Genomic DNA, 26,346 nt, shown 5'->3' with positions numbered 1-26,346 from the left:
AGGGGTAATGTTAAAGGGATCGTATAGTTGTGGTTGAGACCTAACTTCAGGTTTCTAACATTTTTTTGTGGGATAATGAGAAACCCCTTATAAATATGAAAGAGCATGTAATTCCAAGAAGATTTGATGTTTATTTGATGAAAATTAGTTTTGGAATGGCTGAGATATCAAAAACAGAGCAATCCTAATAAAAAGATAATGAAAAGTGGGACCCATCTTTTAGTAGGATTGCTTTGTCTTACTTTGTTTTTGGATGTCTCAGCCATTCCAAAACCAATTTTCATGTTATAAACTTTGAATTCCTATTAGAATGGTATGCTCTGTATTATTTCATAAGTGGTTTCTTGGTATCTCGCAAAAAGTTAAAAGCCCAATCCACATCTCCACCAATACTATGCCATCCCTTTAAGTAAGCTTGCCATAGTGCATCTGATATTCATGGTATAGGCAGTAGTATTAGCGTTTCAAGATGCAGAAGTTCTATGAGAAAAGAAATAAACTCGTATGACGTCAATGTGCCTCTATACCACTAGTACATCAAACTTTTCTTTTTGTTTGTTTGTTTTTTCTCCTTGATTGGGCTTTTTGTGTATTTGTGTGAGTTTTAATGACTGCCTGAAGGGTACCCATTTGCTCTCTTCTTTTGTGAAACGAGAATGCAAGAATCATAAACACGAATCTACGCTCCCATTGAATAAAGTTTACCTTGGCAATAAACATCCAGAGAGCCTGACTGCTTGTCATGTCAAAGGATCAGTCATGTATACCCCATCCCCCTCCCCCTCCCCCCTCCCCCTTTAGATCTCACTGTGAATGTAATTACATTGTAAAGAGTAGCTGTGTGCTACCACAAGCAAAACTGTGAGGAGATACAGACCATGCCCTTTGAAGAGTTAATAGGATCCAAGGAGGATTAAATGTGGATTAAAAAGCAGTTTGATTCAAGGACTATTACCAAGTCTTGAGAACGTTTGGGAGGAGGGTGAAAATCAGCGAACCATAGTTTCCTGTCCCTACTGAACTCCTTGATTGCTTTGCCCCGCCTTTTCTTATAACCTTTTTTTTTTTTTTTGATAAGAAACTCAGTGTTTTAAGCTGTAACTTTTGTTTTCACCTAAGAAGATTAATTTAACTCTAATAGGAGTGTAGGATTAGCTGGCCTATAAACTAGGCAGACAGTGCAGCTATGGTCTTTGCTAGATGTCTGATGTGGCGAGACTACAAACAGTGGATGCGCGTGAAGAATCCACAGCTTATATCCACTTGTCTTGTTTTAGTCGTTGTTTTCTTTCTCAAAATGTTGATTTCCTAAACTACTTGACATGCTCTCATAAAATCATCAATATCTCCACAACCGAGTACTTTTATGAGTTGTGTTATAAATGAAATTGAAGCGGAAGAGTAAGAGAATAATATCATGTCATTTTCTCCCTCCTTGACTTTTTGATCCTTTTGTTGTAGCGGATCACATGTCTATTTATCATATAGATCATTTCATTCTGGTCCCATCTGCAGCAAGTAAAATTCTGGAATTACATTGCCTGATGTGGTGCCACTGCTGCTTGCAATACGATTTTGACCCTTGCAGCGTTGGTCAGGTGATTACATTCTGACCAATGACGGACCGATATTCATGCAGACCATGTAATATACACATCTTTTTCCCCCTTGCAGTACATTCTCCTGAGGACACAGGACAGCGATGAGGCAGTGGCGCTAGAGGCGTGTGAGTTTTGGCTCACGTTGGCCGAGCAGAGCATCTGTAAAGAGATCCTGCTTCCCCACCTACCAAGGTATGTTTGCCGTGTTGACTGTTGCCATAGGAACCAGTAGTCGCTCATGCTACTGAGACATGGTATTTTTATGAGAGTTGTGAAAATGAGGGGAACATAGCAAGTGAAATATCAGTGACAAGATGACTTGCATGATTATTTGAGTGATGATGAATTCATCAAATTGACACTTTTCGTCTATGAAATTATACGAAATCCTAACAAAAGAGTTGACACTGAATGCACTGCAATTTATTGCCATCAATTTGATCACCCATCTGTTTTTGGTCTCTTCCCTCTCCACAGGCTAATCCCCATCCTCATCAATGGGATGAAGTACTCCGAGATTGACATCATCCTCCTCAAGGGCGACGTGGAGGAGGACGAGATGATCCCCGACAACGAGCAGGACATCAAGCCCCGCTTCCACAAGTCCAAGACGCATTCCCAGCAGCACTCCTTTGAAGAGGAAGAGGTAACCAATTCCCCCCCCCCCCCCCGAATCCTTTCCCCCCGCCCCCACCTTCGTAGATTGCCTCCTCAACCAAGTTCTCTATGTTATCAAATTACTGTGGTATCTACTGAAAAATTCCCCCCCCCCCCCCCCCCGCATTAATTTGCCCCCAAATTGTAGACTTCAGGCCAAAATGCAAATAACATCAAATGGTAGATTTCCCTTAACTGCATTTGTATTTTGTTTGTTGTTTGTTGTTTCCTGTTTTTTGTTGTGCTTTGGTAGGAAGGTGGAGTTTAGATAATATAAGTATCAATGCCAGCTAGGATTACCTTCCTCTATTCCAACTACTTGTAATAATGGTGTTACCGATTTGAAGAAAAAAAAAGGCAGAATACATTTCTTGTGATCTACACTGCAGAAACACTCATTTTAGCTGTTCCAAGGTCTGGTAATTGTATAAAAAGTTAAGAGAATGTATGTGATTGCTCTCCCCCCTCCCCCCCCCCCCCAAAAAAAAAAGTGCTGATAATGGATCAACATCAAACCAACTGCTGTTACGTGCTATTACGTGGCTGGCCTAGTTTACCCACAGTCACCTGTCTTTTGGACCTGTCTTTACCAATACAAGCCAACTAGTGATTAGGTCATATTTTAGAAGGTCTTTGTGACATATACAATGTTGATCAAGCAATTTGATTGTGGATGAAACTAGGTTGCAGTCAGAGGTCAAGGAACTTTGTGTGAGTGTTCAGTTGTGCTGCTTGGCAAGTTACTAGGTATGATGCTAAGGAATGTGCACCATGCACAGCAAAGCAATTACATGTAGTCTCTTTACACACTCTCCTTGGTAAAGAAGTTGATTTTTGCCATGCTCCTCCTCTTAAATTCCTCCTATCAGACATTGTACATTCTTTTTCATTTTTTTCCAACAGGGGGACTCTGCTTCAGATTACGGCATCGACGATGACGACGCCCTCTCAGACTGGAATCTACGTAAGTTTTTCGCACAAGGATGAAGTAACAAATGGAGCAAGTTCTTGTAATTCACTACATTACACTTTGACACTCCACAAACATGCGTCCATTGTTGATGAGGAAAAATCACTCTTACATCATGGTGTGGGCAAAATATTAACCCTAAAAAGACTGGGCTATTTTGGTAGCTCGAAAGACTGGGGGGGGGGGGGGGCCTAAAGGGCCCCCCCTTAAGATCTCGGCCGTGGATCGCGCGATCGCCGCGAAAATTTGCACAATGGTAGTGTGCGATGTAATCTACAAGATCGTATATTTAAATTTGCCAAAATAGTCTTCTTTTATTTTATTTTGATTAATTATGCTAATTTATGCGAGAAATCAGACTCTTTGATCTAAATCAGTAAATAAAGCTCCAAAAGTGCTCAGTTTTGGTCTAATTACTCTTTGTGGCATTCTTAGCAAATGCACTTGAAAAAAAATTCGGTATCAAAATTAATTTCTTATTTATTTTATTGTTTCATGAATTTCTTATGTATTTCATTGTTTTTTCGACCCTTTGTTTCTGTTGTTTTTTTTAACAAACTTTGTGGCAGACACTTTTTGAAGCATAATACTCCTAAAACGAAGTAATTTTAACCATTGACAGTAAAAATACGCATATTTATATGAATTATGTGAAAAAAATCAATTTGCATTGACTTTGTACACAAAATCACATTTTTGAGCCATTTTCGGCCTCACATGCATGTACAAAATGTTACTTAACTTCAGAACCGTACCCCCGGGTGTCACAAATTTGGTGTCAAATTGTGCGGGAAACTTGAAAGAAAAAAGTCATAAAGCATCGCGGCGAGAGCATTGCGTGTTGCAGAGTAATCGCGCGAAATGTCGAGGGGGGGGGCCTTTTAGGCCCCCCCCCCCCCAGTCTTTTTAGGGTTAAGACCTCCGATGGAATAGTTGTCGGAATTAAGATCAGTGGTGGCTGGAACCTGATGATGTATCCAGTAGGGAAGACAGAGATCCATCAAGCGGAGTGAGGGATCAGTCGTAATTTGGTGACAGGTCTCTATCGTGACAGACTTGCACCTGATGACTTGGCAACAACTCGCTGACGGAAAGTATCTATTTCCTGCTCACGAAGGTGTGCGTATTGTGTCATTCAGATAATGAGTGCTATAAATAGGCACCTGGCGTTGACCTTGTTATGAGCATGGGAAATCATGTCAGCATTGAGGTGAGGTGACAGACTGGATTCTGGCGCGTAGGGTTCTGTTGTGCAACCATATTTGCAGGCATCATAACACCACACAATGCTAGCTCTATCTCGTGCAATGCTCGGCTCTTATATAGGAAACAGTTTGGCATGTGTGAATGAGAACACAAACCTGCACCCTCTGTTTCATGCCAGTTTTATTCTCAGATTTAATACATCAAGATTTCGCACCTGACACACTCAATTATTCTTCTCATTGTATGATCAGTTATTCTTATCTGACATGGAGTGTTTATCATTGAAACCTGTATACCTCAAATGGAATTCGTTATCAAAATTCAGAAAAGTAATGGAAGTTTTGATCAGATTAAAACCCTTTTGCATTCCCCCCCCCTTTTTTTTTTTTTTTGTCGCTAAAGTGGAGATGCAGCTTATACAGAGGTGTGGCCTTATGGCCAGCAAATACAGTATTCTGGAGTAATCCACTGATGACATATTAATGGTCTACAAGAAGCCAAGGAATGCTTTCACATAGATGGGATATCAACCCTTTGTTAACCTTTTTTCTTTTTTTTTTACATTTCATTAATCCCCTCCAAAACTTGCTCTTGGTGTGAATTTGACAACCCACTTAGGCATGGTAACGCACAATCCATTGTGAGGGACTTGAAGAGACAGAAGTGATTTAGGGAAAGGGGGAATCTCCATTTATTAACAGTTAATTCTGTTCATCCCTACTCATCGGCGAAATAAGTAGAGGGCCAGTAGGTGGTAGGCATTACTCAGATTGGGAACCTGTTGGTATGGGGCCATTTTGACACCCTTTGCTGACTATCGAATGTTCTCATGGTTGAACCATAAGGGCTCGTATCATTTACATGACTTCCGGAATGATGAAATTCACACCACTTCCCAAGGTTTTGCACAGGAAATGAGTGATGGATACCTTTTACCTTGGTGGTCTATGCTGGGCCATGAGAAACAGTTTGCAAAATAGTTACCTTGCCATGGAAGGAGAATTGCTGTGAATTCTTTGTAGGGAATGAAAATTGATGGAATTTAAATGTGAATATTTTTGGAGAAATACATATATACTGTATCTACCAGCCCATCTTCATTAATATCTGCAACAGGTCTGTATGTTGACCCTCCCCCCCCCCCCCCCCAAAAAAAAAGGGGGGGGGGGAGAAATAGGGCATGTTTTAAGTAAATTACTCAGTATTCTTCATGTTCTATATGGCCATTGTCTATGGATGGCAGCAGCTAGATAAAAACCTCGTATTGCTGCTTTAAAACACAGCAACTGTTTAGTTTCTTCAAGTCTGTTGATTGCATGAAGGGAGACAAAAGAAATGGAACAAATTTAACTTGTGCAAAGTTCATTGAAAGTGTGTCGCATGTTCATTATTGGTATTGATTTGCTTGGGTTTTTTTTTCTCTGGCAGGGAAATGTTCGGCGGCCGCCCTTGACATGCTGGCCAACGTGTTTCGGGACGACCTGATGCCGGTGCTCCTACCAATCCTGAAGGAAACCCTCTTCTGTTCCGACTGGGAGGTCCAGGAGTCTGGTATCCTGGTGCTGGGTGCCATCGCAGAGGGTGAGATGCCCTGCCCATGTTATTTTGACTTTTTTTTTCCCCACCATCTCCATCTCGGGTTGTAACTTTATCTTTCTCTCACATTCTGTTTCACCATCTTCCTGTCATATTTTCTTCTGTTTTTTACATGTCTTCTTTTTATACTACACCTGCAGGAAACTCTATGCTGTCTTATCGTTCGACTTTGTCACACACACACACTAGCTTTCCACCCCAATCTGAAATAATTGCCAAATTTTGACACAGACATCCTGTCACACGCTTGTTGTTTGTGTACCACCATCTTGTAATTTCCAAACATTTCCACACGCACTCATTTTCTCCCCCTCCCCCACCCGTGTCTTATTTCAAAGCTTTTTGTATAATCACTGATCACCACGACGCTATGTAATTTATGCCTGTTCTCTCATGCGTTTGTTCTCTTGCCACCGGTCATTCCGCCACCAGGCTGCGTGAACGCGATGAGCATGCACCTGCCAGAGCTGGTGCCCTTCCTGATCGACAGCCTCTCGGCCAAGAAGGCCCTGGTGCGGTCAATCACCTGCTGGACGCTGAGCCGCTACTCACACTGGGTCATCAACCAGCCCCACCAGCTCTACTTCCAGAGGCTGATGTCAGAGGTCAGTTCTTTGTCTGTCTGTTTGTCTGTTTTCTTACCTCTGCCACAGAGTTTTATGTTGGAGTTGTTTTGTTTGTCTGTCTGTTTGCAAAACAACTCAAAGAAATGTGAGTAGGCTTGGATTAAATTTACAGGAAAAGTTAAAGGTCCAGTTTACCTTTGGGAGCAGTGATTTCAAAAATGTTCAAGATATCACATTTGATGCATATGTGTAGGTCTGTTGTATCATAAAACATCCTACCATATGAAATATTTGCAATAAAACCTAAAATATAAGGAGATATCAAAGTTTTTCTCAATAAACCGTAACTGTATACGGTTTAGTCTGGAAACATTTTTATTATAACTATTGTTCACATTTTGTGTATTTAACAACACTTAACATTGATTCTATGTATTCAAATTTTGACAGTGGTTGTTTCTATCCCTAACTCACATTTTAGATCTATTTTAAAGCACTAATGCTGGGTTTTTGTTTCATCTGCAAATGGTAAATTATGCCTTTAAGTAATGACAAGAGGAACAGGTTTTTGAATTTTGGTAGTGATCCAGATCACTGTCTGGATCCAGGAATTTTTTTTGTGTGTGTGTGTTTTCTCAACAAAATTCTCATTTGCTCATATCTCATTTATTCTCAGAAATGAAGGATTTTTATCATTGACCAATAGGACTAACAAAAGAGAGAATTCAAGCTGTGCATATTTGAGGTGTGCATACATGCACTGAATATGTGCTCGAGGTGTGGAAAGGAGCCAAGGTTGAGACACAAGAAAGATTCTTCATCATGAGGAAATAGGGCAATTTTCAGCATAATGTGTATATGGATGGAAATGAGCTGTTTGATGGAGGTCTGCACTCTCTGAGTGCTCTTCTAGTTTACGTTTTGTTAGCTGGTTGGATGGTAAGTTGGTGTGAAGATTGTCACCTGTGTATACATAGAGGAAAGGAAACAGATTATTACAGTAGGATCTTGTACGAGACATTGTGCTTGACATAAATTATTTTGTAAGCCAAGATAAATGTTTAATCCTTTGTGAAAGTAAGTTTGTTAGATTTTTGTTTGAAGGTAATCGTTGCATTTATTCATTTGAACAATAACGTTGATTGTAAGGGCATGGAAGAGCAGTGGTATTATTATTCATGGCAACTTTTGTGTCAGTGTGATGTACTGTATGCCGCACATTCATGTCTTCTATGTGACATATATCCGTGTTGTATTTTTAAATCTAATTCCAGCTACTGAAGAGAATTTTAGACAGCAACAAGAGGGTACAAGAAGCAGCATGCAGGTAAGAAAACTCAAATCCTTTGTCATAGATTTCCCATTTCTTTGATAAAAGTGCAAACATTTTGGTCCATTTTCACATAATTGTTTTGCAGTTTTTATGAATCTTAGTGCATAACAATTATACTTAGTATGCAGTCAGTTAACAACATGCAGATCCTGCCCAGACTTTAGATAGTTCCACTCAATGAAAACGTTTCATTTAAGTTACAATGCTCAAGTTTGTCGACTTGGAAATTCCATCTTTGACAAGGATAATTCACTGTCAGCTATGTCTAGTCGTCTCCTCATATTGTCAAGATATAACTGGAGAGCTATTAGGAGAACAATGCAAAATAGCAGAAGCATACTAGGCGCCATAGCAACATTTCTAGTTTCTAACAATTATTTAATGAAATTCATCAGGTGTAGGCATTTTCTGCATGGTTTGGTGTATAGAGCCCCAAAGAAAGTCAAAAGGTGTGAGAATACTTTGTTGATACAAGAGGCAGGAGAGATAAAAGTGAAAGTGGGATTGACTGTGTGCTCTTCCTTAAATTGTTGTAATGCCTTCTAACCCCACAGTGCGTTTGCTACCCTGGAGGAGGAGGCGTGCACGGAGCTGGTGCCCTACCTACCCGTCATCCTGGAGACCCTGGTCTTTGCCTTCAGCAAGTACCAGCACAAGAACCTGCTCATCCTCTACGATGCCATCGGCACGCTGGCGGACTCGGTCGGCCACCATCTGAACAAGGAGGTGAGAGAATTGGGTGTCGTAAAATCACAGCACCCGTTAGTGGAGAGCTTCTTGGCCAGATGAATGGCAGACTTAGAAACTGCTGTAAACTAGGAACATTTACAGCGTGAAACTCACAAATTGCCAATGGCATTCAGTGCGTTGTGTAGACTAAACCTTTTCCGTACATTTTACTTTTGCAAATCGTAGCTCCTTTCAATATTCTCAAAAGTTTCATACACACGATAATTTCTGGTTTTACAATGCTTCAAAATCTATTGAAGTGAATGCTTACTTCCGGAAATAAGACACTTGAGTTAGTATGTTTCATTTTCTGAAATTTTTGTCCCTATATTTGTTATTCAGAGATATGATATAGTGTTCCATCTTGTGCACATGATTACACTTATGACTTACATTCACTTTTCTTCATGGTGTTACTGAATGTGGGGTCTTAGATTGTATGTTATCTGAAGGCAGTTATGAATTGCTCGAGTAATCTGTCAGAGCTTTGTTTTGTCTTGGTATCATTCAGGAAACTAAATGCTTCATATGCACAAAGAGTCCAGTTCTTTTCTGGGAGATATATGCAAACCGGGCACATGTCTTTGACATGCCGTGTATATATTTGAAGTAGATTGAATTCATCGGATAGGCTTTAGATTACATCTGAGTGTGATAAAGTTCATACCAACACATCTCACTCTCCTCCTCTTCCTCTTCCTACTCCTCCCCAGGAGCACATAGCCATCCTGATGCCTCCACTCATCGCCAAGTGGAACTCGCTGAAGGACGAGGACAAGGACCTCTTCCCGCTCCTGGAGTGCCTGTCGTCCGTGGCGACGGCACTCCAGTCGGGCTTCCTACCGTACAGCGAGCCGGTCTTCCAGAGGTGTGTCTCCCTCACCCAGAAGACGCTGGAGCAGATCATGGTGAGAGGCAGTTCCTCATTTGCATAGATGCGGTCCAGGTGGGGTGGTTGCCAAGGACGTTCAAACGCTCTAATTTCCGTGGGAGAAAGTGATTATTGGATCTATCAATGGAGGCTGTTACCAGCATCTTCACATTGGTACTTTGAGGGTCTAAAAAACTTTGTTAGTTTGTTCTTAAAAGATGACACCTCACATGGTGAATGTATCATTGTCATAATGCTACATTACGTGCAGAAAATTTGCTGTTTTTGTCCACGACTAGAAGATGGTCTATAGACTTCAGGAGATGTATTGGAGAATGCAAGGAATACGGTGACGTGGTTGGTCGAAATTTTAGTGAGGCAAATTCATTCCAATTTATGGATGAGATCCCTCGCATGCAGCTAGATCAGGTAAGGATCTATTTAAGGCAGGGATTCTAGAAGAAAAATGCTTCCATCTAAGAGTTCTGTAGAGGAAACTCTTAACACTACTGAAATTCTTTGTGTTTTATGTGACAGGCTTCAAACTCGAACCCAGAGATCGAGCCGCCCGACAAGGACTTCATGATTGTTGCCCTGGACTTGCTGAGTGGACTAGCTGAGGGTCTGGAGGGCCACATAGCACAGCATGTCGCAAATAGCAACATCATGGTACTTCTCTACCAGTGCATGCAGGTAAGACTAGACTTTTTTTTTTTTTTTTTAACTTATCTGAACTCTGCTCTCCCTTTATAGCTTGTTTGGTGGTGTTCTGTGGTTGTGCGTGTATGCTGGCTATCGTGCACCATTACCTGTCAACAACCTTAGGGGTAACTTTGCATTTCAAGACATTGATATCTTCTATATATGCGTAACATCTTCCGTAGTCACATAACTTAGCAGTGACAAGAATGGGGAAAAAATGGAGAGTTTTATATTGGTTCTGTTTTATGATTTTTATGCCTCCGCCACGAAGTGGTGCCGGAGGCATTATGTTTTCGGGTTGTCCGTCCGTCCGTCCGTACGTCCGTACGTCCGTACGTCCGTCCGCTTTCGTTTACGCGATAACTTGAGTAATATTTACTGGAATTTTACCAAACTTGGTCCAAGTATGAAGTATGATGGGGCAATTATTTGATTAGATTTTGGGTGAAATCGGCTAATGGTCAAAGGTCAAGGTCAAATCATGAAATTGTATCCGTTTACGCGATAACTCAAGACTGGATGGAGCAAATTTCACCAAACTTTGTTGGAGGATGATGTATGATGGGACAATTACTTGATTAGTTTTTCAGTGAAATCGGACAGAGGTCAAAGGTCAAAGATCAAGGTCAAATCCTAAAATTTATCTGTTTACGTGATAACTCAAAACTGGATGAAGCAGCTTTCACCAAACTTGGTCCAAGGATGATGTATGATGGGACAATTAGTTGAGTAGATTTTAGTGACAGTGGCAAGAGGTCAAAGGTCAAAAGGTCAAGGTCAAATGCTACAAATGTTGCAATTTCCCCCATATCTATGCAATGCCCAAAGGTATTTTCTTGAAACTTGGTGTGGACATGTACTACTGCGTAAAGATTCTCCAGAGAGAGTTTCATGTCATAAGGTCAAAGGTCAAAAGGTCAAAGGTTAGGTGAAAATGTTGCAATATCACTTTTCTTGCAAATGGTTCAATGTATCTTCGTGGAATTTGGTACATATGCATGTACTGTCTGGCAGGGATTATCTAGGGAATTTAGGGGTAATGGGTCAATAGTCAGGGGTCAAAGGTCAAGGTCAACTCCTCAAAATTTTAATATTTCCCTCATATACTAGTATATGCAATGCTTGTATTATTAGTTTCAAAACTTAACCCTATTCTAACTGGGGGGGGGGTCAAATTGACCCCCCCCTCGACGTTTCGGGCCGCGATTCCGCAACGCGCAGAGATTTTGCCGCGTCGTTTCATGACTTTTTTCATTGAAGTCTCCCGCATATTTTGAGATCAAATTTGCGACGTCTGGGTACACCGTTCTGAAGTTATGCAATGTTTTGCATATGCATGTCAACCCGAAAACCGCTCAAATTCATGATTTTGTGTGCAAATCCAATGCAAACTGTGTTTTTTTGTTTAATTGATATAAATTAGATTATTTCAACTTTTAACCATTGAAATAAATCAATTCTAATGTAGATAAGCTTGAAAAAGTGCCTCCAACAAATTTTGGCAAAAAACAATAGAAAACAAAAGATCGAAAAAACAATAAAATACATAAGAAATTAACAAAACAATAAAAAACAAAGAAAATGATTTTGATTGCACTATTTTTTTACAAGAAAATTGTTTGATGTGTCTTGAGGAACTCTGACACAAAAATTTAATAATCCTTCAGTCTTTTTGATGGAGTTATAGGTGAAAATATGATTTCATGCGTTAATTTGCATAATTAATTTATTAAAAAATATGAAATCAACATTTTTCTATTGTATGACCATGTAATCTTGTAGTTGACATCCGGCTCTATGTTCAGGCAAAATTTTGCGGCGATCGCGCGATCGGCGGCCGAGATCTGAAGGGGGGGTCAAATTGACCCCCCCCCCCCCAGTAAAAACTTGGTCTCAAATAGCCCAGTTAGAATAGGGTTAATACATGCATTACCTAATGGAGATTCTCCAGGAAATTTCCAGCCAGAAGGTCAAAGGTTAAGGGTCAAAGGCCAGGTTTCAATGCCCCCCCCCCCCCCAAAAAAAAAAAAAAAACCAAAACAAACAAACAAACAAAACCAAAAAAAAAAATCTATTTTGTACCATCATCACACTCTTTCTTCATACCTTGGAAATTACTCAATGCATAAACTTCCCCAAAATTCCCCAAATATGTGTACCTGCACTCTTAGAAAGTTATAGCAAACCCAGTTCAAGACATTTCTGACAAACATGTCATTTCAATATTTGGCAGTTATGTGAAACTGTCATGGATCACACATTGTGAAGACATTGTACTATACGCCTATTGGGAGAATCATGCATTATGGCGGAGGCATCAGTCGCCATAGCGACATTTCTAGTTTTTTTTCTTCTTGTAAATAAACTAGAGGGAGGTGTGCATATTAAAGTTCATGTGATTTTTTTTTTAAAGTATGATTTTTATCATATCTGAAATAATGTTGAATTTTTTCTAGTAGGTGATAATACATATTTGTGCAATACTTGCGAAGTTTAGAAAAAAGGCAACCATTTAAACATCCATATTTTTTCTTCTGCACTTCTCCATTCATCAGGACAAGATGCCAGAGGTTAGGCAGAGCTCCTTTGCCCTTCTGGGAGATCTGACGAAAGCCTGCTTCGAGCTCGTCAAACCCTGTATCAGTAAGTTTCGGTCATTTGTCTGCTTCAACATCCATACATATATACAGGACTTAGTACACATGTACAATTACGCAGTCAGATATATGGTATACAATGTTAGGAAGATATAATGAGCAGAAAATGGTCTCTAAAATGACTTGTGCTCCAAAGTTTTCACTCCTTATGAACGATTGCCAATTCACAATTTCAATTCTTACCAGGAGACTTCCTTTAATAACCAAAGCAGAGTGGTTTACCCAAACTGCCTCTCTCACCCAGCCCCCTTTTAGCTGGATGTCGTAAGTTTTGAAATACTAAAGTTTTTGTCTTTCTGGTGTTAAATGACATAAACAACCTAGACCACTTCCTTGCACAGAATACATTTTGACTGCTTATTTATTATTAACTTAAAAATGTTATCAAGGCCTTGCCTTTGTACAATGTGACATGCAAGTGCATAGGTGGGACCAAACCAGAAAAGTTTCATGGAATCAGCATGACTTGACACAGTGAATACAATAGCACCTCATAGGTAGTAGAGTGAAGACCGATTTTATTTTCTGTGTCAGTATAGTCCTGGTTGCTTCATTGTCACTTGGTTGTCGCTCAGCCATAGTCTATGTGTAAACTGCTAAAATGTCTCGTGGTTACTCCTTCCAGGCAAAGAATTGAAGGCAACAAAGATAATATTTTTAAGAAGGAATTAACACCAATCCCTCAGAGGAATGATAGTAAGAATAGTTTCAGGGACTGCAAAGTCAATTTGTGATGTGATGAATTATAGTAGTAACAGTTTTTCTGTTTCGTTGCAAAAGATATTGAAGAAGGGATGAATATTAGAAATAATTTTGAAAGATTGATCAGCCACAACATAAACTTCATTTGAAATTATGGCAAACATTACTGATGTTGGAATCATGCTGTGGCCTAGATGTTGAGTCAGGGTTGACATATTTTTATTCTAATCCAAAGTTGTTGTTTGCACAGCAGAAGAAGTAGTGTTTGCTGTATAGTCGAAAACTTGCAGTTAGTCCTAGTGATAAGTATGGAGAAAAGTTTGAGTTTAGAGACTACTGTATACGCTGAATATTTTGCAAGATTTTCATTTTCATGAATTTCGCGAGTCGGGTGCTATTGGTTCCGACATGATTGTGAAGTGCATACATACATTCCTCCATTCCAGTACTGTACTTCACAATCTCAAATTTAACCACTCGCGAAATCATCGGGAAGTCCAGATTCGCAAAAGATTTGACTCGCTAAATATATGGCGTATACAGTATTAAGAGGTTTAGATTTCAGGAGGACAGTTTGAAAGATTCTGATGCAGGTCCTGTCACATGATTTCTGACTGCATCCAAAATGTGCTCGGATTTGTTTTATTTCTTTTCTGCGAGCAGACGATTTCCTGCCAATTCTGAGCCAGAACCTGAACCCAGAGTTCATCTCGGTGTGTAACAACGCCACATGGGCCATCGGAGAGATCTCCATCCAAATGGGTGAGGGTTCATTCGAAACTTGATCAATTTGATTTGATTTGAATTGATTTGAATTGATTTGTGTTTTACATGACCGCTAAAGAAGCATTGAAAAAATGTATGATTCAGCAACCACGGGAGCCATGATTTGAAGTCCCTTCCAGCTTTGTATCTACCGATTATGACTTACGTCACATAAGACGGAGAGTGGAGAGGTTAACCCGCATTTGAATTTCAACTTGAAATCTGATAAAGTCTAGATTATCTGGAAACACACGAGTTTAGGCCTTCTCATTTCAGAGTTTTGAATTTTGCTGACATCAAATGAATAGGTCACCTTTTTTTTTTCTTTTACTCCAATTTTGTCAAAATGATAACAGATTTCATGGAAATGTATGTGTTGGATGTTTTAATTATGTAATTCTCTGTCTTCCCTTGTAAAGTACAGTTACATATCGTGAAATGATGGTTTGTGTTTGCAACTTCTGTGACTCAGCAGTACTCTTAAACAAAAGCAAGATTTCTTCCATCAAACACAGTATGCTGTAGTGGAGAATGAGTTTGAATCACTTTATTATGTTGCAGCAAGTTCTGAATGTACAAACTTGAAAATATGACCCCGAATTAGATATGCAACTGTTGTGGAGGTCAAATGACTAGAAAGCTCATCGGAGCAATCTTGGTTTTCCATTAGATTTGCCAATCTGACCCCTGACCCCTATGAAACTGCATTTCAGGTGCAGCCATGGAGTCTTTCATCCCCGAGGTCCTCACCCAGCTGACTGAGATCATTAACCGACCAAACACACCCAAGACACTCCTAGAAAACACCGGTAAGCAAAACCTAGTCTCTAGCTAGAGATTTAGCATTCAGTTTGTATGTTACGTGATTTAATTTCCAGACCCTAGATTTAGAAATATTACAGACTGGGAAGACCCTTTCATAGTCATTATTACCAGTATTCAGTATTAACCCCTGATATTTTATCAGTATTACTTTCTACCAACAAATAATTGCCAAAAAATCCCTCATTTTTTTTCTCTCCCCCGTATAAGTATGTGTATTTCATGCAAAGATTGGGTGTTTACGCAGTGAAAAAGTCTTGACAAAGTCCCATCCACATTGTCTCATATTTGGTGTTCACTCTGTGTAAGGAATCAAAAATCTGTGTGTGACGTCATGGGACCGATCCATTGATATGCAGGGGTGTCCATGATATGATACTTCGATGAGGGACACAGTATTTGTAGTCATGTGGTGCAGTCGTCATATACTTTGTTGGGTGTGGATGTAACTCTTCAAACTTTTATCGTCAAAGTCATCTTACTGAAATGAAAACGGATCCACAATCATCAAAATCAGACTTTCCCTTAATATCGAGATGAGCATGCTGACGCGATTACCTCAAATTTTGAACACATCCGCGTCAGTGTTGGTAGAAAATGTGTTACTCCTCTTGGTAGGTGTCAAGAAGATGTGGTATATTGCATATATTGTAGCCTTGATTATGTGTAGAAATAATGGTATTGTGCATTTCATATTTTGTGCAAATTTTCATGTTTTCACTGCATGATCATGATGGCTGTTTCAATTTGCATTTCAATCGTTTTATAAGATATAGAATGTAGCTGATCTTGATCGTTCTGTTTTTTTACCTCTTTTTTTTTTTCTGAGATTCGTTTTGCAATTTTTTTTGCACTGTCGGAATGGGTCTTGTGGAACTCAGTGTGTACATGTCTGATCTAAGTTTCATCCACTGACACGACTTGGTATCGAATGTCTCCCTGTATTTGAAATTTGCTTCTCTTTTTTTGGTATTATTTCTAGTGGAAGTATATGGTCATATTTTGTCTGTAAACGAGAGCTGTGATAGATATCTATGTGTCTGGTATCTTGTGGCAGCATGTTTTTGAAGTCCAGAAGATTGTACTAAAAGAAAAAAAAAAAAGATGATGACTGACATTTAAATCATTTTTGTTTTCTTTCAACCCATCAGCCGACTGAGTTTCCCTTTTCATATTTTCAATTCTCTCTCTTTAAATTGATTTTAATTCAGGGAAAATTATCCATGACAGCCACTGAAAAAAAAAAACAAAATCCTAACCATAAATATGGCATATTTTATAGTCCTTCTACATCAGATCAGCATCACTGAATCATGATCCTAATATCTTTTTTTTTTCTCATTTGGACATTCGTTTGTAATATACTTTTATTTTCATTTTTTGTAACCTTTTTTTGTCCCCTTCCCTTCCATCATTCTTCTCTTTTCTCTCCCTCGTGCTGGTTGGTCGTCTGTGCGTTTCCTGTGATGTCTTCGTCCAATCACAATGTCCGATAGCTATCACGATAGGCCGGCTTGGCTTGGTATGCCCCGCTGCTGTGGCCCCCATGCTTCCGCAGTTTATTCGACAGTGGTGTGTACTCATCTTTTGGTTCTTGTTCCTTGTTTGATATCTAACACAGAGTAGATGAAAGAAACGGAAAAAAAAAAAAAAAAAAGGATCAAAGGGAAATTTAACTTTAACTCCTCAAGTCCCGGGATTCACACTTGTCCAGCTTGGTGCTGTATTTTGTCTTCATAATTGTCACTACTTATCATCAGTGTTTTATGAGGTGGAGTAAAAATTTCCCTTCATTTGTCTCCCTTATTGTTCATATACAATTGTGTGGGAATCGGCATTTTCAAAATGAAAACTTGTTAAGTTTATAATTGATTCTTAAATTGGCAACGCGTTTCAACTAATTAGTGATCCTGTTTGTCATATTTAGCAAAGTTTTGGAGATTGCTTTTCTGACTTGTGCATCCTATGAATTGATGTTGCCAATTTGATGATGATGATGACAATTTCTGCAGCAAAATTCCCCTGGGACCTGATGGGTTTAATGAGGGTTTTAAAAAGCAGTTTCTGTGACAACAGTCAATAAGGCTTATTTTTTGCTCAAATTTCACCAATGAAATGAAAGTTATAATGGCTATTTAAGATTGAGGGGTAAAGAGTTGTCCAGTATAGCAAACCTTTTGAGAATCGATATGGCATGATGAAGATTATGTGATTGTAATGTCAGTTGAAAAACTTTCTCTGTTTGTATGGAAATTGCCATTTTATTGTCAAGTTTTAACCCTTATGTTATTTCAGTTGTGTGCGAGGCATCTTTCTGTTATGTTTTTAAAGACATGTCACCTCTTCCACCAGATGAAGCGAGGAAAAACATATTTTTGGTCTGTTACCAGAGGCTCTTAGATGCTTCCATGAGTTTTGACATGGCCTTATTACAACAGCTATACTGTAATGATCCATTCTTTGTGCAAAATAGCCAACTGTTCTGGTTAACTTCAATTACTGCAAGGTGATGATTATATGATTTGGATTTTGTGAGCAATTCTAATTAAACTTTCATCCTCCGATTTGTAAATACATTCTTAAGAAATGAAAAAGAACGCTTATGCAGTTTTCTGGAAATTGATACGATGTCAAACCATCGTTTTCCATAATAATCCTTTGAAAAGCTCAAACACTCTTTGACATGATAAAATTTGGTATGTTATTGATATGGAGATTTAGAATTTCAGTAAATTGATTTAGCAGTCACAGGAAGTGAACTTCATCCTATGTATAAGTGATTGCAGATTGGTTGCTCTGAAAGCATCTTGCACATTTGAGATATTACTGTGATAGCAGAGAAATAACTTGTGATCAGTTTTAATGTGTTTATAGTGGACACATTGTTTTATTGTGAATGCCTGTCGTTGACTTTTCATTTGCAACCTAAAGTGGGACTGGTCAGTTAGAAATAAGTTGAATGGCATGCTTGATGAAAGTTCAGTGCTTGTTTGTTGAGTGTTTGTGGATTTAAGGGTGTGTGTGTGTTTATGTTATTTACATGAAGAGCTTGTTTAGGGGGAGGAATTGAATGATTGGAAATGTTGTAGTCACATGACTTCTGTATAAATTGCAAATTATATGTCTTACCAAGAGAAAAGATATGGGAATATTGTGTGTTTACATTCCTTTCATCATTGAGTGTTATTCATATTTGATCTTGGATTTCCTCCCTTCGTGGGCGGTACTTTTTTTGAGACCTCATCATTGCTTCGTGGTGAATGTATTTGTGTGTCTGCAAGAGAAGCATGCATGCATTGTGTGCAGCACTTGTTATGTCGTGTGAAGGATGTGATTATGTTTGTGGAATGTCCTCTGGATTTAAAACACACACACAAACACACACTGAAATTTTGCTTCAATTTTGTTGATAATGTAAATGAAGTTTTGTGGATAGTTGTTTGACAAGCCTGTCTCTTGTCTGCTTCCCATCAACCACAGCAACTTGTTTATCCCCTGTAGACAATTGCAAATCGACTTTATGAATTTACAACTACTCTTAATACTTTAAGAGGCTCCCTTGGTCTTAGTTTTGTGGTTAACAGGAGTGACAAATCCAAAGGTTTTTACCCATCTTATTTTCAGCAAAATGAAGCAAGCTGGCCTATCTGCAAATACGAAATGTATTAATTTTCCACAGCTTGAATGGAGCTTTAGTGTTCTTAAGGTTTAAGTTTAAGTGCCTCCAGGAAAAACAAATGCTACATGATTTGAGTACCATTCAGATATTGACTCTTCTATTCCTAAAGTTTTTTTTTTTTTTTGGAAGAATGAAAATCCAGAAGTCAAAACATGTTGCAGAACAATCCTTGTTTGCCCACAGACTTGCGAAAGATGCATTCAATATTTTTACCCATGCTTCAGACTTGTGGGATGGTGACATTTTGACCTCAAATTGATGGCATGTTGTGAGAAAGTGCTATTCATTTTTCTCTTTCCTTCCATTGCTGATGATTCATCAGATGTGTGTTTTCGGTGAAATTTGCTTAATAAATGTATGGTAAGTAAAGGGTGGAGAGAGTAGAATACTGTCAGCTAGTGATTTTGTTATCAATACAAGTTCTTATTAACATCATACTTCTTCGTGGTTGCTTTGAGACAGTTTAATACATATGCTCTTCCTTCATTCAGGGAAATACAACACTGTAAACTATCACATAGTGCTATGTAAGAAGACCCTAAATACTTATGTTTATACGATTCATGCTCTTTGCTAGTCGCCACACAAGGGAAGATGAAGCTGTTACTTTTCCTTGTGTGCTTTCACCTAAAGTAGTTTCTCTTTTTGCGTCTTTTTGCGATAGGTGTACGTCGCTACGGAATATCCGTGACAACGAAGAGAAGGACTCTGCATTCCGAGGTATCTGTGCCATGATTGCCATCAACCCGTCAGGCGTCGTACAGGTGAGAACAGACATCCAGATTTCTATCATAACTAGGATCAAGGATTTGGTATAGTCAGTTGTCCTTTGACGGTGGTACATTGACCTTTTTCTTTTTTGGATCAGCACACAGTCAAGAACTCGCACTGCAAGTTGCCTGTTGGATAGATATTATTATGCTGTTGGAGATACCTGCAGAATATAAGAGTCATGGCGAGAAGAAGAGCCTCAGAAAACTGGATTATTGCAGGTTCATGTCAGTCTCTGGAGCTCTTCTCCATGAGTGTAAAATCGTTGATATCAGACCTATGTCCTGTTTCAAAAAGCTGTTCATAAAGTTATGCATGACTTTATGAAGGACTGGAATATGAAGTGCCAATATGTGTGCCTTTTTTTTTTTCTTACGTTTTAACAAAGCGCGACTGTATGTCAATATTTCATCTACATTGGGGCAAAAACACACTTTCCACAAAAACATGTCTTAACATGTAAGCATAATCATTATCATCTGCAAATTTCAACTTTAGCCATTGAAATTAACAATGATTAGGAAACCCACTGGGCTTTGCCATATTCAAGATGTTCGTAAAGTTGTGCATAACTTTACAAACAGCTTTATGAAACAGGGCCCTGGAACACTATCTGGCTAAATGAGAAAGTTTTGTTGCCCTGTTCAGGAAAGTTGTAAATTGCAGATTAGACTCCATGAAATTAACTGTATTTTAACATAGCTTTGTGTCTATCCATTCATGTCATTCTTGTCTGCAGGATTTCATCTTTTTCTGTGATGCAGTGGCGTCGTGGCAGAACCCCAAACCGAATCTAAAAGAGATGTTTGCGAAGGTAAAGAGCATTTTGTATTTTGCAGGACTAAAATTTCTCAGGATGGCCAGTGTGAACATTAAGGTTAAAGTCGGCAATTCCGTCTGAAGACTTATAAAGATGAAGAGCTGACGACACAAAATTGTAGATAAAGTAGGCCAGATGTGGCAGATTCGTATCCTTGTTAGTGATAAAACATTGAAGTATGATTTGGCTGTCGTCAAGTAGCCTTTTCTATTCTTAACAGCGCACTGGTGTAACATCTGCTCTTTTCAACTTGTCTTTCATTTTCCTCTGAAATAAAAGTCAAAGCTTCAGTAAATATATTATCGTGAGTAGCAGTTCATATTGGTGGGTTTTCCAATATTGGTGGGTTCTTTAACCCATCCACGTACGGGCCTCTGTGTAATCTGTAAAATCGTGCCTGCCTAGTAAGTTGGCCATGAACTTGGGCGCGATCTTCCCTACGGCGCGATCTACACGCGAAGAGCATTCATACGTCATTGAAAAACTGCCTGTGTCATTCCCACTAGGCAGGAGGGATGATGCGTGTACACTCGTGCTAATATGCACTTACTTGACTCAATGCAGCACTAGTTTATATGGATTTTATGAAAAGAAATAATAAACTGTGCAGGAATTATGAAAAAAATATTGTTTCTGTGTATTTCATTCATAAATCCTCTTCATTTCAAGCCATCTGTAATCACATCTTACCCACTTGCGAATAGACGTGTCCATAGTGTCCTCGAGCCCCCAGAGATAGCTCTGGAACATTCCATTCAATGACGGGGTTTTTATTTTGCAACGTTATCTAATAACGCTCATGTACGCAAGTTCTTGCTATGGCTAATCTATTTTGTAATGTATCATAATCTATCTATGCTGAGATAACCTAATTCAAATTTGCAGAGACATAGAAAAAGATTTGTTTTACAATCGTGATACGTTCAACTACTCATTTACCCTGTGCTGAAATCCGCATGTCTGCTCCGCACATGTTATCGCTATCGCTCAAACTTCGATCGCGCGATGGCTTGTGTGTATGTGATGACGTGTGTGGAGAAGCATGGGGCTGAAAAAACACGCAGCGAGCTCCACGTGGTATGGTAAAAAACAAATCGGACGTTCGAAGTCGTACATTCAAGAGCTAAAACAGACAAACAGCGAATTCAAAGTCCACTGAAAAGGTCTTGACACTGTAATGTATGTTCCAAAATCATGTCTGGCTTAGTTTTGGGAGAATTTTCTACACGCACGAGATCAGGAATGAGATCGGTGAACTGACTACAACGTGTGTACTGTGCGCGGTGAACATGCACTGTGACTGGCTTGCACATGGCAACTAGCTAGCTAGTAGGTGAGAGTGCGGCAAGAACGCTAGGAATGCACCCGAGATGCGGTGTGCTGCAAATTCTTGGGGTGAAATTAGACTTCCTTGTTCAGCCCGTCTAGTATTTATATTTTTTAAAATAATTCTAATTCTTCATAAAATCACGATAAAAAGACTTCAGATATTCATATATATTTTAGAAGCGTAATATGAAATATTTTGACTTTTTTCCAGTCCAAGAAAAAAAATAATAGTTTGAATAAAAAAAAATAATAATAAATAATCGTTCTTGACTCAAGTCTAATTTCCTGCGCCTTCTTGCAGTTATCCCGCAGTTGCCCATGGATACGATGCATATATAATCAGTTGTTTACGGAGTCGTACCAGTCTACCACCCTACTGCTCTTGTTCAAATTGAGAGGATTGTTATTTTATCGGTGGCATTTATAGTTTTATAACCTCATCCAATAAAAAAGACAAATTCAAACATCAAATGGTGTGACAGTTTTCGTTAGAATTCCCTATCAATATCAACTTGTTGCCAGGATAGTTTTCAGATTTCACTTGCTTCATTATCGAAGCTGTTTGACATTTGAAAGAACTGCTCCATAAGAAATCACCTTTCATTTGTTATTTATTTTCACAAACAAGTATTTTGGTCGCTTATATATTTTTCATTATTATTTCAATGTCATGATATTTCATGATGGTATGTGTTCTGTCTTTACATGGCAAGATGGGATTTTTTTTTCCATCCAGGGTCAATGAAGAAAGTGACAGGAAGGAAACCAAAAGGATAGGGAGGAAATGAAAAGGATAGAATAAAACACCTGATCAGCAGGTTCTTTATTACACTAATGGTGAATGCAGTACATCAGAAATTTAGTACAGTTCTAAATAATTTATCAGTTGAAAAATGAGCAAAGAAAATGGATTTCGTCGAGTTCTAAATGAAAACTAAATTAGCATCGCCATTTAGGCCTAGAATCTAGATCTAATATTTACTACAGAATAGACCTGATGCAAACTTGTTGTCAAGCTTTTGGTTGAGTTTCTTCAGAGACACGAATTTTGGGTTTGTAGCACTAGATACCCGAGTGAATAAGAAAAAAAAAAAATTATAAATAATGCAGGTCTCTAGACCACTCCCGTGCACGAGCGAGCATCAGCCCCGTTTCTTGACTTCAGTGTCGCTCTCGTCATTGTCGTAGTTTTACTCGCCATCATCAACGTCATGCATGGTTACACGAAATAAATTGCATCTTTCCATCACCTCCACCACAGCAAAACCGTGAATATCACTCCCATCATAGTCACTCTCAGCTCACAAAACACATCAGCAAACGATACAGACATCGCAGACCTAGCTAACTAGCTCTAAACATAGTTGTAACTACGCTACGTTAGACATAAAAATGAAACGGAGGTGAAAAACTAGTAAAGAATACACGAAGATCATCAACGATGGCATTTTACCGTAGAAAAAATACACAGAACATCTTGCACCGCAAAAAAAATCGAGGTAAAAAACTACGATGAGGAAAACTAGGGTGAAAACACGATGCTTGGAAGACGAACGATGAAGACAGTTTACGGTAAAAATGCTTACACGGAAACAAACGAGTGGGTACCACACAAACTACGATGTTCTCTCACACACGTAGATAAGCTACATCGTGTTCAATCCAAAAACTCAACAAACACTAGGACAAAAACTCACCTCTAAATTGTTGCAAACAAGATAGTCACTGAGAAAAATGAACAAAACACTCTCAGAAGTACGACTGTACTCTGAGAATAAAAGATATAGAATGATACGAAAGCAAAAGAGAGAAAAGAGAGAGAAATGGACGGGAAACCTTGCGGAGTTACCCACACTCACTAACGTAAATGGAATTCAACACACACACACGTACGTACGTACACACCGTACACACAAGGATCAAGAGCTCGTGTAATCAGATATCGTCAAGCACTCTATGAGGAGATCGATATCACGATACCGCGCGTAAGGAATCACTGCAGTTGCTGGGGCAACAAAGATGCATGCGCGCTGTAAACATGAATATTGATTAGTTTCTCAGCAGGCTCGAACCCCTGGCAGGTGTTTTGGCCAATAAGAGACATTCTAAAATAGGTTTCTTTGCATAAATTATTTTTCTGAGTCCCAGTAAGGATCTCTGTGATTGGCTAAAATTATTCTACAGCTCCTGGCCAAGCCTGAGGTCTGAGGACGCCCTCTTTTGGTCATAAATAATGCTTCCCACGTTTTTTGTGGGATGAGACGTGGATGGGTTAATGTAATATGTATATATTATATATGCTTTTGTGATAATGTGTGTGTAAAGCGGATAGCATTATTGTAAAGTACATAGGGAACATTGATTTACTATAGAAGCTCAGTGGTGATTATTATTATTACTATTTACCATTTTCCGTAGCGTTAAAGCTGTGTTCCAAATTTGTGACATTTAGCTTGTTTTCTCCTGCTCTCCCCAAGATCCTCCATGGGTTTAAGAACCAGGTTGGTGAGGAGCAGTGGCAGCCGTTCTCCGCCCAGTTTCCCCCACCACTCCGGCAGCGGCTGGCGATGCAGTACAATCTCTAGCCGGCACTCTGGGGCTTTGTGTCGGTAGATAGGTAAGGCAACATGTCTACAAGCAGACAACCACTTCACGCATGCTCTCTTGGGTGATGAGAGCTTCTTTTTTTATTTTAGATCGGGCAGGTCAACCGCAAACAAACAATTGACGCTACAAAAGGCATTGGTTCAAGAAGCAGAGCATACGGCGTATATGTAGCTTGTTTATTCTGTCGCGAATCGGGACTTCCAAAAAATTTCAGGAGTGGTCAAATTTGCGACAGTTGTGAACAGGGAAATGCATGCCTGCACGTCACTTGCATGTCAAGATCAGAGTTAATAATTTGGCGTGCTGTTAAATTTGCAAATAGCACCTGACTTCCAGACTTGGTGAAAATATGAGCCTCGCAAATATATTGCCTATGTAGTAGCAAAGACTGCATGCTTCATGCATCTTTTGCAAATTCTACTCTTAGCAAAATCATTTCCTAAAATAATGGAGATACCTCTGCTTTGGCCCAGATTTATGATCACTAGGAAGTGTCTATTGTATTTATGTTTACTTTTATGCATTGGTCATTTTATCTTTTGTGTCTTTCTCTTGGTTTGATTTGCCTCAGATGTGAATGTCAGTGAAAATCATTTGCACACAACTGTTCTGTTTTTTTGAAGTGTGAGAGGGTTTTCTGTTTTTTGTGTAGTGATAATGGTTCACTTAGGCAGCAGACATTTTAGATGCAAGCATTGGTGTATTGAAGTTTTGTGATAGGATGGTACAAGGGGTTGAATTCTAGGATGAGTCAAAGTGAGTGGACCTTTTTACTATAGTAAATTTATAATTGCAGATAAATATGACAAGTTTTGTTCAAGAGATGTTTATCTCCAAGAGTATTCCTTGAGATATCTATTCAGTATTAACCAGGCATTAAGTCCCTCATAGAGTTATTGTGTCTTTCTTGTAAATCAAAGATGGTTGTGCAAATGTTTTATGTTTGTTTGCTGTGCCCCCCCCCCCCCCCCCCATTATACAGGGAATCAACTGGCCTCGGCAAGTCTCCATTCCAACGGCCGAGGGGCATCGGGAGGGGTGCAGCAATGGGGGCTGGCAGGTCAACGCACAGGTGGGCCAGGGAAGGGGCACAACAAGCAGCTACCACACCCAGAGCAGCAAGGGGACCTGCAGGTTGTACGGCACTAAAGAGGGAGGGGTCAAGGGTCGCGGGACTGGGGAATCCCCCCCGGCAGGTCAGATGGAAAAGATGGCGGCAGAAAGGCGTGACAAGTCTGGGCTCTTTTTTTTTTCTTCTTCATCATGTGCTTTTGTTTTTTTCATGTCGCCATAAAGATTACAGTTCCTCCACTGAATATTCAGAGGGGAGATGTGAGTAAGGACGAGACGACCCTAGGAAGAGCGTGAAAGGTGTTGTTGCGGAATAGAGAGGGTTTCGAAATTCTGAAATCGCAGTGATGATTTCTCGTTTGCCTGTGACATCCATCCGTATCGAGTAGTATTCATGCAGTTTGTAGATTCTTAGCACAATACCAGTATCTGTGTATGTTAGCCTGCTAGGGTTACCGAGTATACAAGTGACTTGCACAAACTTTAGACAACTGTGTTGTTCATAAACAAGAGTGCTTGAATGTAACCAACACGTGGATTTAATTTTGTGTAAGGAGCAAAGAATGCAAGACCGAACGTAGCGCTAAGATTAGCACGTGGCCATGATATTTAACATGCTCCGAAAATTCTTATGTGTAAGTGCAAAAATCGTGGTTTCGGTTTACCAGTAGACTTAGTTCTGTCTGTGGCAAATGGAGTTACTGATCTCGGTATGATGAAACAAATTAGTTCCAATGTTGATGAATCAGTTTGCAGTAGCTGCTATACTGGTTCACTTTCACTCATGATGAAAACCGTTTACTCGCGAATAAAGCGCACACAATGTTACGTGTAGAAGAAAATTCATATCCTTGTGAAAGAAAGATAATTTGATTTATAGGATTTTACGAAG

The 26,346-nt window shown here is 39.3% G+C and overlaps 1 protein-coding gene across 1 annotated transcript in view; it reads left to right on the top strand.

The window, feature by feature from the left end:
* LOC140237237 (transportin-1-like) overlaps positions 1-26,346 on the top strand; it is a 64,131-nt gene extending 37,785 nt beyond the window's left edge. The window contains exons 7-23 of the mRNA XM_072317180.1: positions 1,675-1,793; positions 2,079-2,247; positions 3,162-3,222; positions 5,863-6,015; positions 6,463-6,635; positions 7,871-7,923; positions 8,484-8,655; positions 9,372-9,566; positions 10,067-10,222; positions 12,787-12,874; positions 14,254-14,352; positions 15,069-15,164; positions 16,674-16,749; positions 19,521-19,620; positions 20,367-20,441; positions 24,254-24,393; positions 25,366-26,346. Of these exons, the coding sequence (XP_072173281.1) occupies positions 1,675-1,793; positions 2,079-2,247; positions 3,162-3,222; positions 5,863-6,015; positions 6,463-6,635; positions 7,871-7,923; positions 8,484-8,655; positions 9,372-9,566; positions 10,067-10,222; positions 12,787-12,874; positions 14,254-14,352; positions 15,069-15,164; positions 16,674-16,749; positions 19,521-19,620; positions 20,367-20,441; positions 24,254-24,361 (1,893 nt within the window). The 3' untranslated portion in view covers positions 24,362-24,393; positions 25,366-26,346. The remainder of the gene's footprint in view (positions 1-1,674; positions 1,794-2,078; positions 2,248-3,161; positions 3,223-5,862; positions 6,016-6,462; positions 6,636-7,870; positions 7,924-8,483; positions 8,656-9,371; positions 9,567-10,066; positions 10,223-12,786; positions 12,875-14,253; positions 14,353-15,068; positions 15,165-16,673; positions 16,750-19,520; positions 19,621-20,366; positions 20,442-24,253; positions 24,394-25,365) is intronic.

The sequence above is a fragment of the Diadema setosum genome, chromosome 13, assembly GCF_964275005.1.
Source record: "Diadema setosum chromosome 13, eeDiaSeto1, whole genome shotgun sequence".
Lineage (NCBI taxonomy): Eukaryota > Metazoa > Echinodermata > Echinoidea > Diadematoida > Diadematidae > Diadema > Diadema setosum.
The sequence above is the reverse complement of the archived record's forward strand: the minus strand, read 5'-3'. Positions and strand labels throughout refer to the sequence as shown.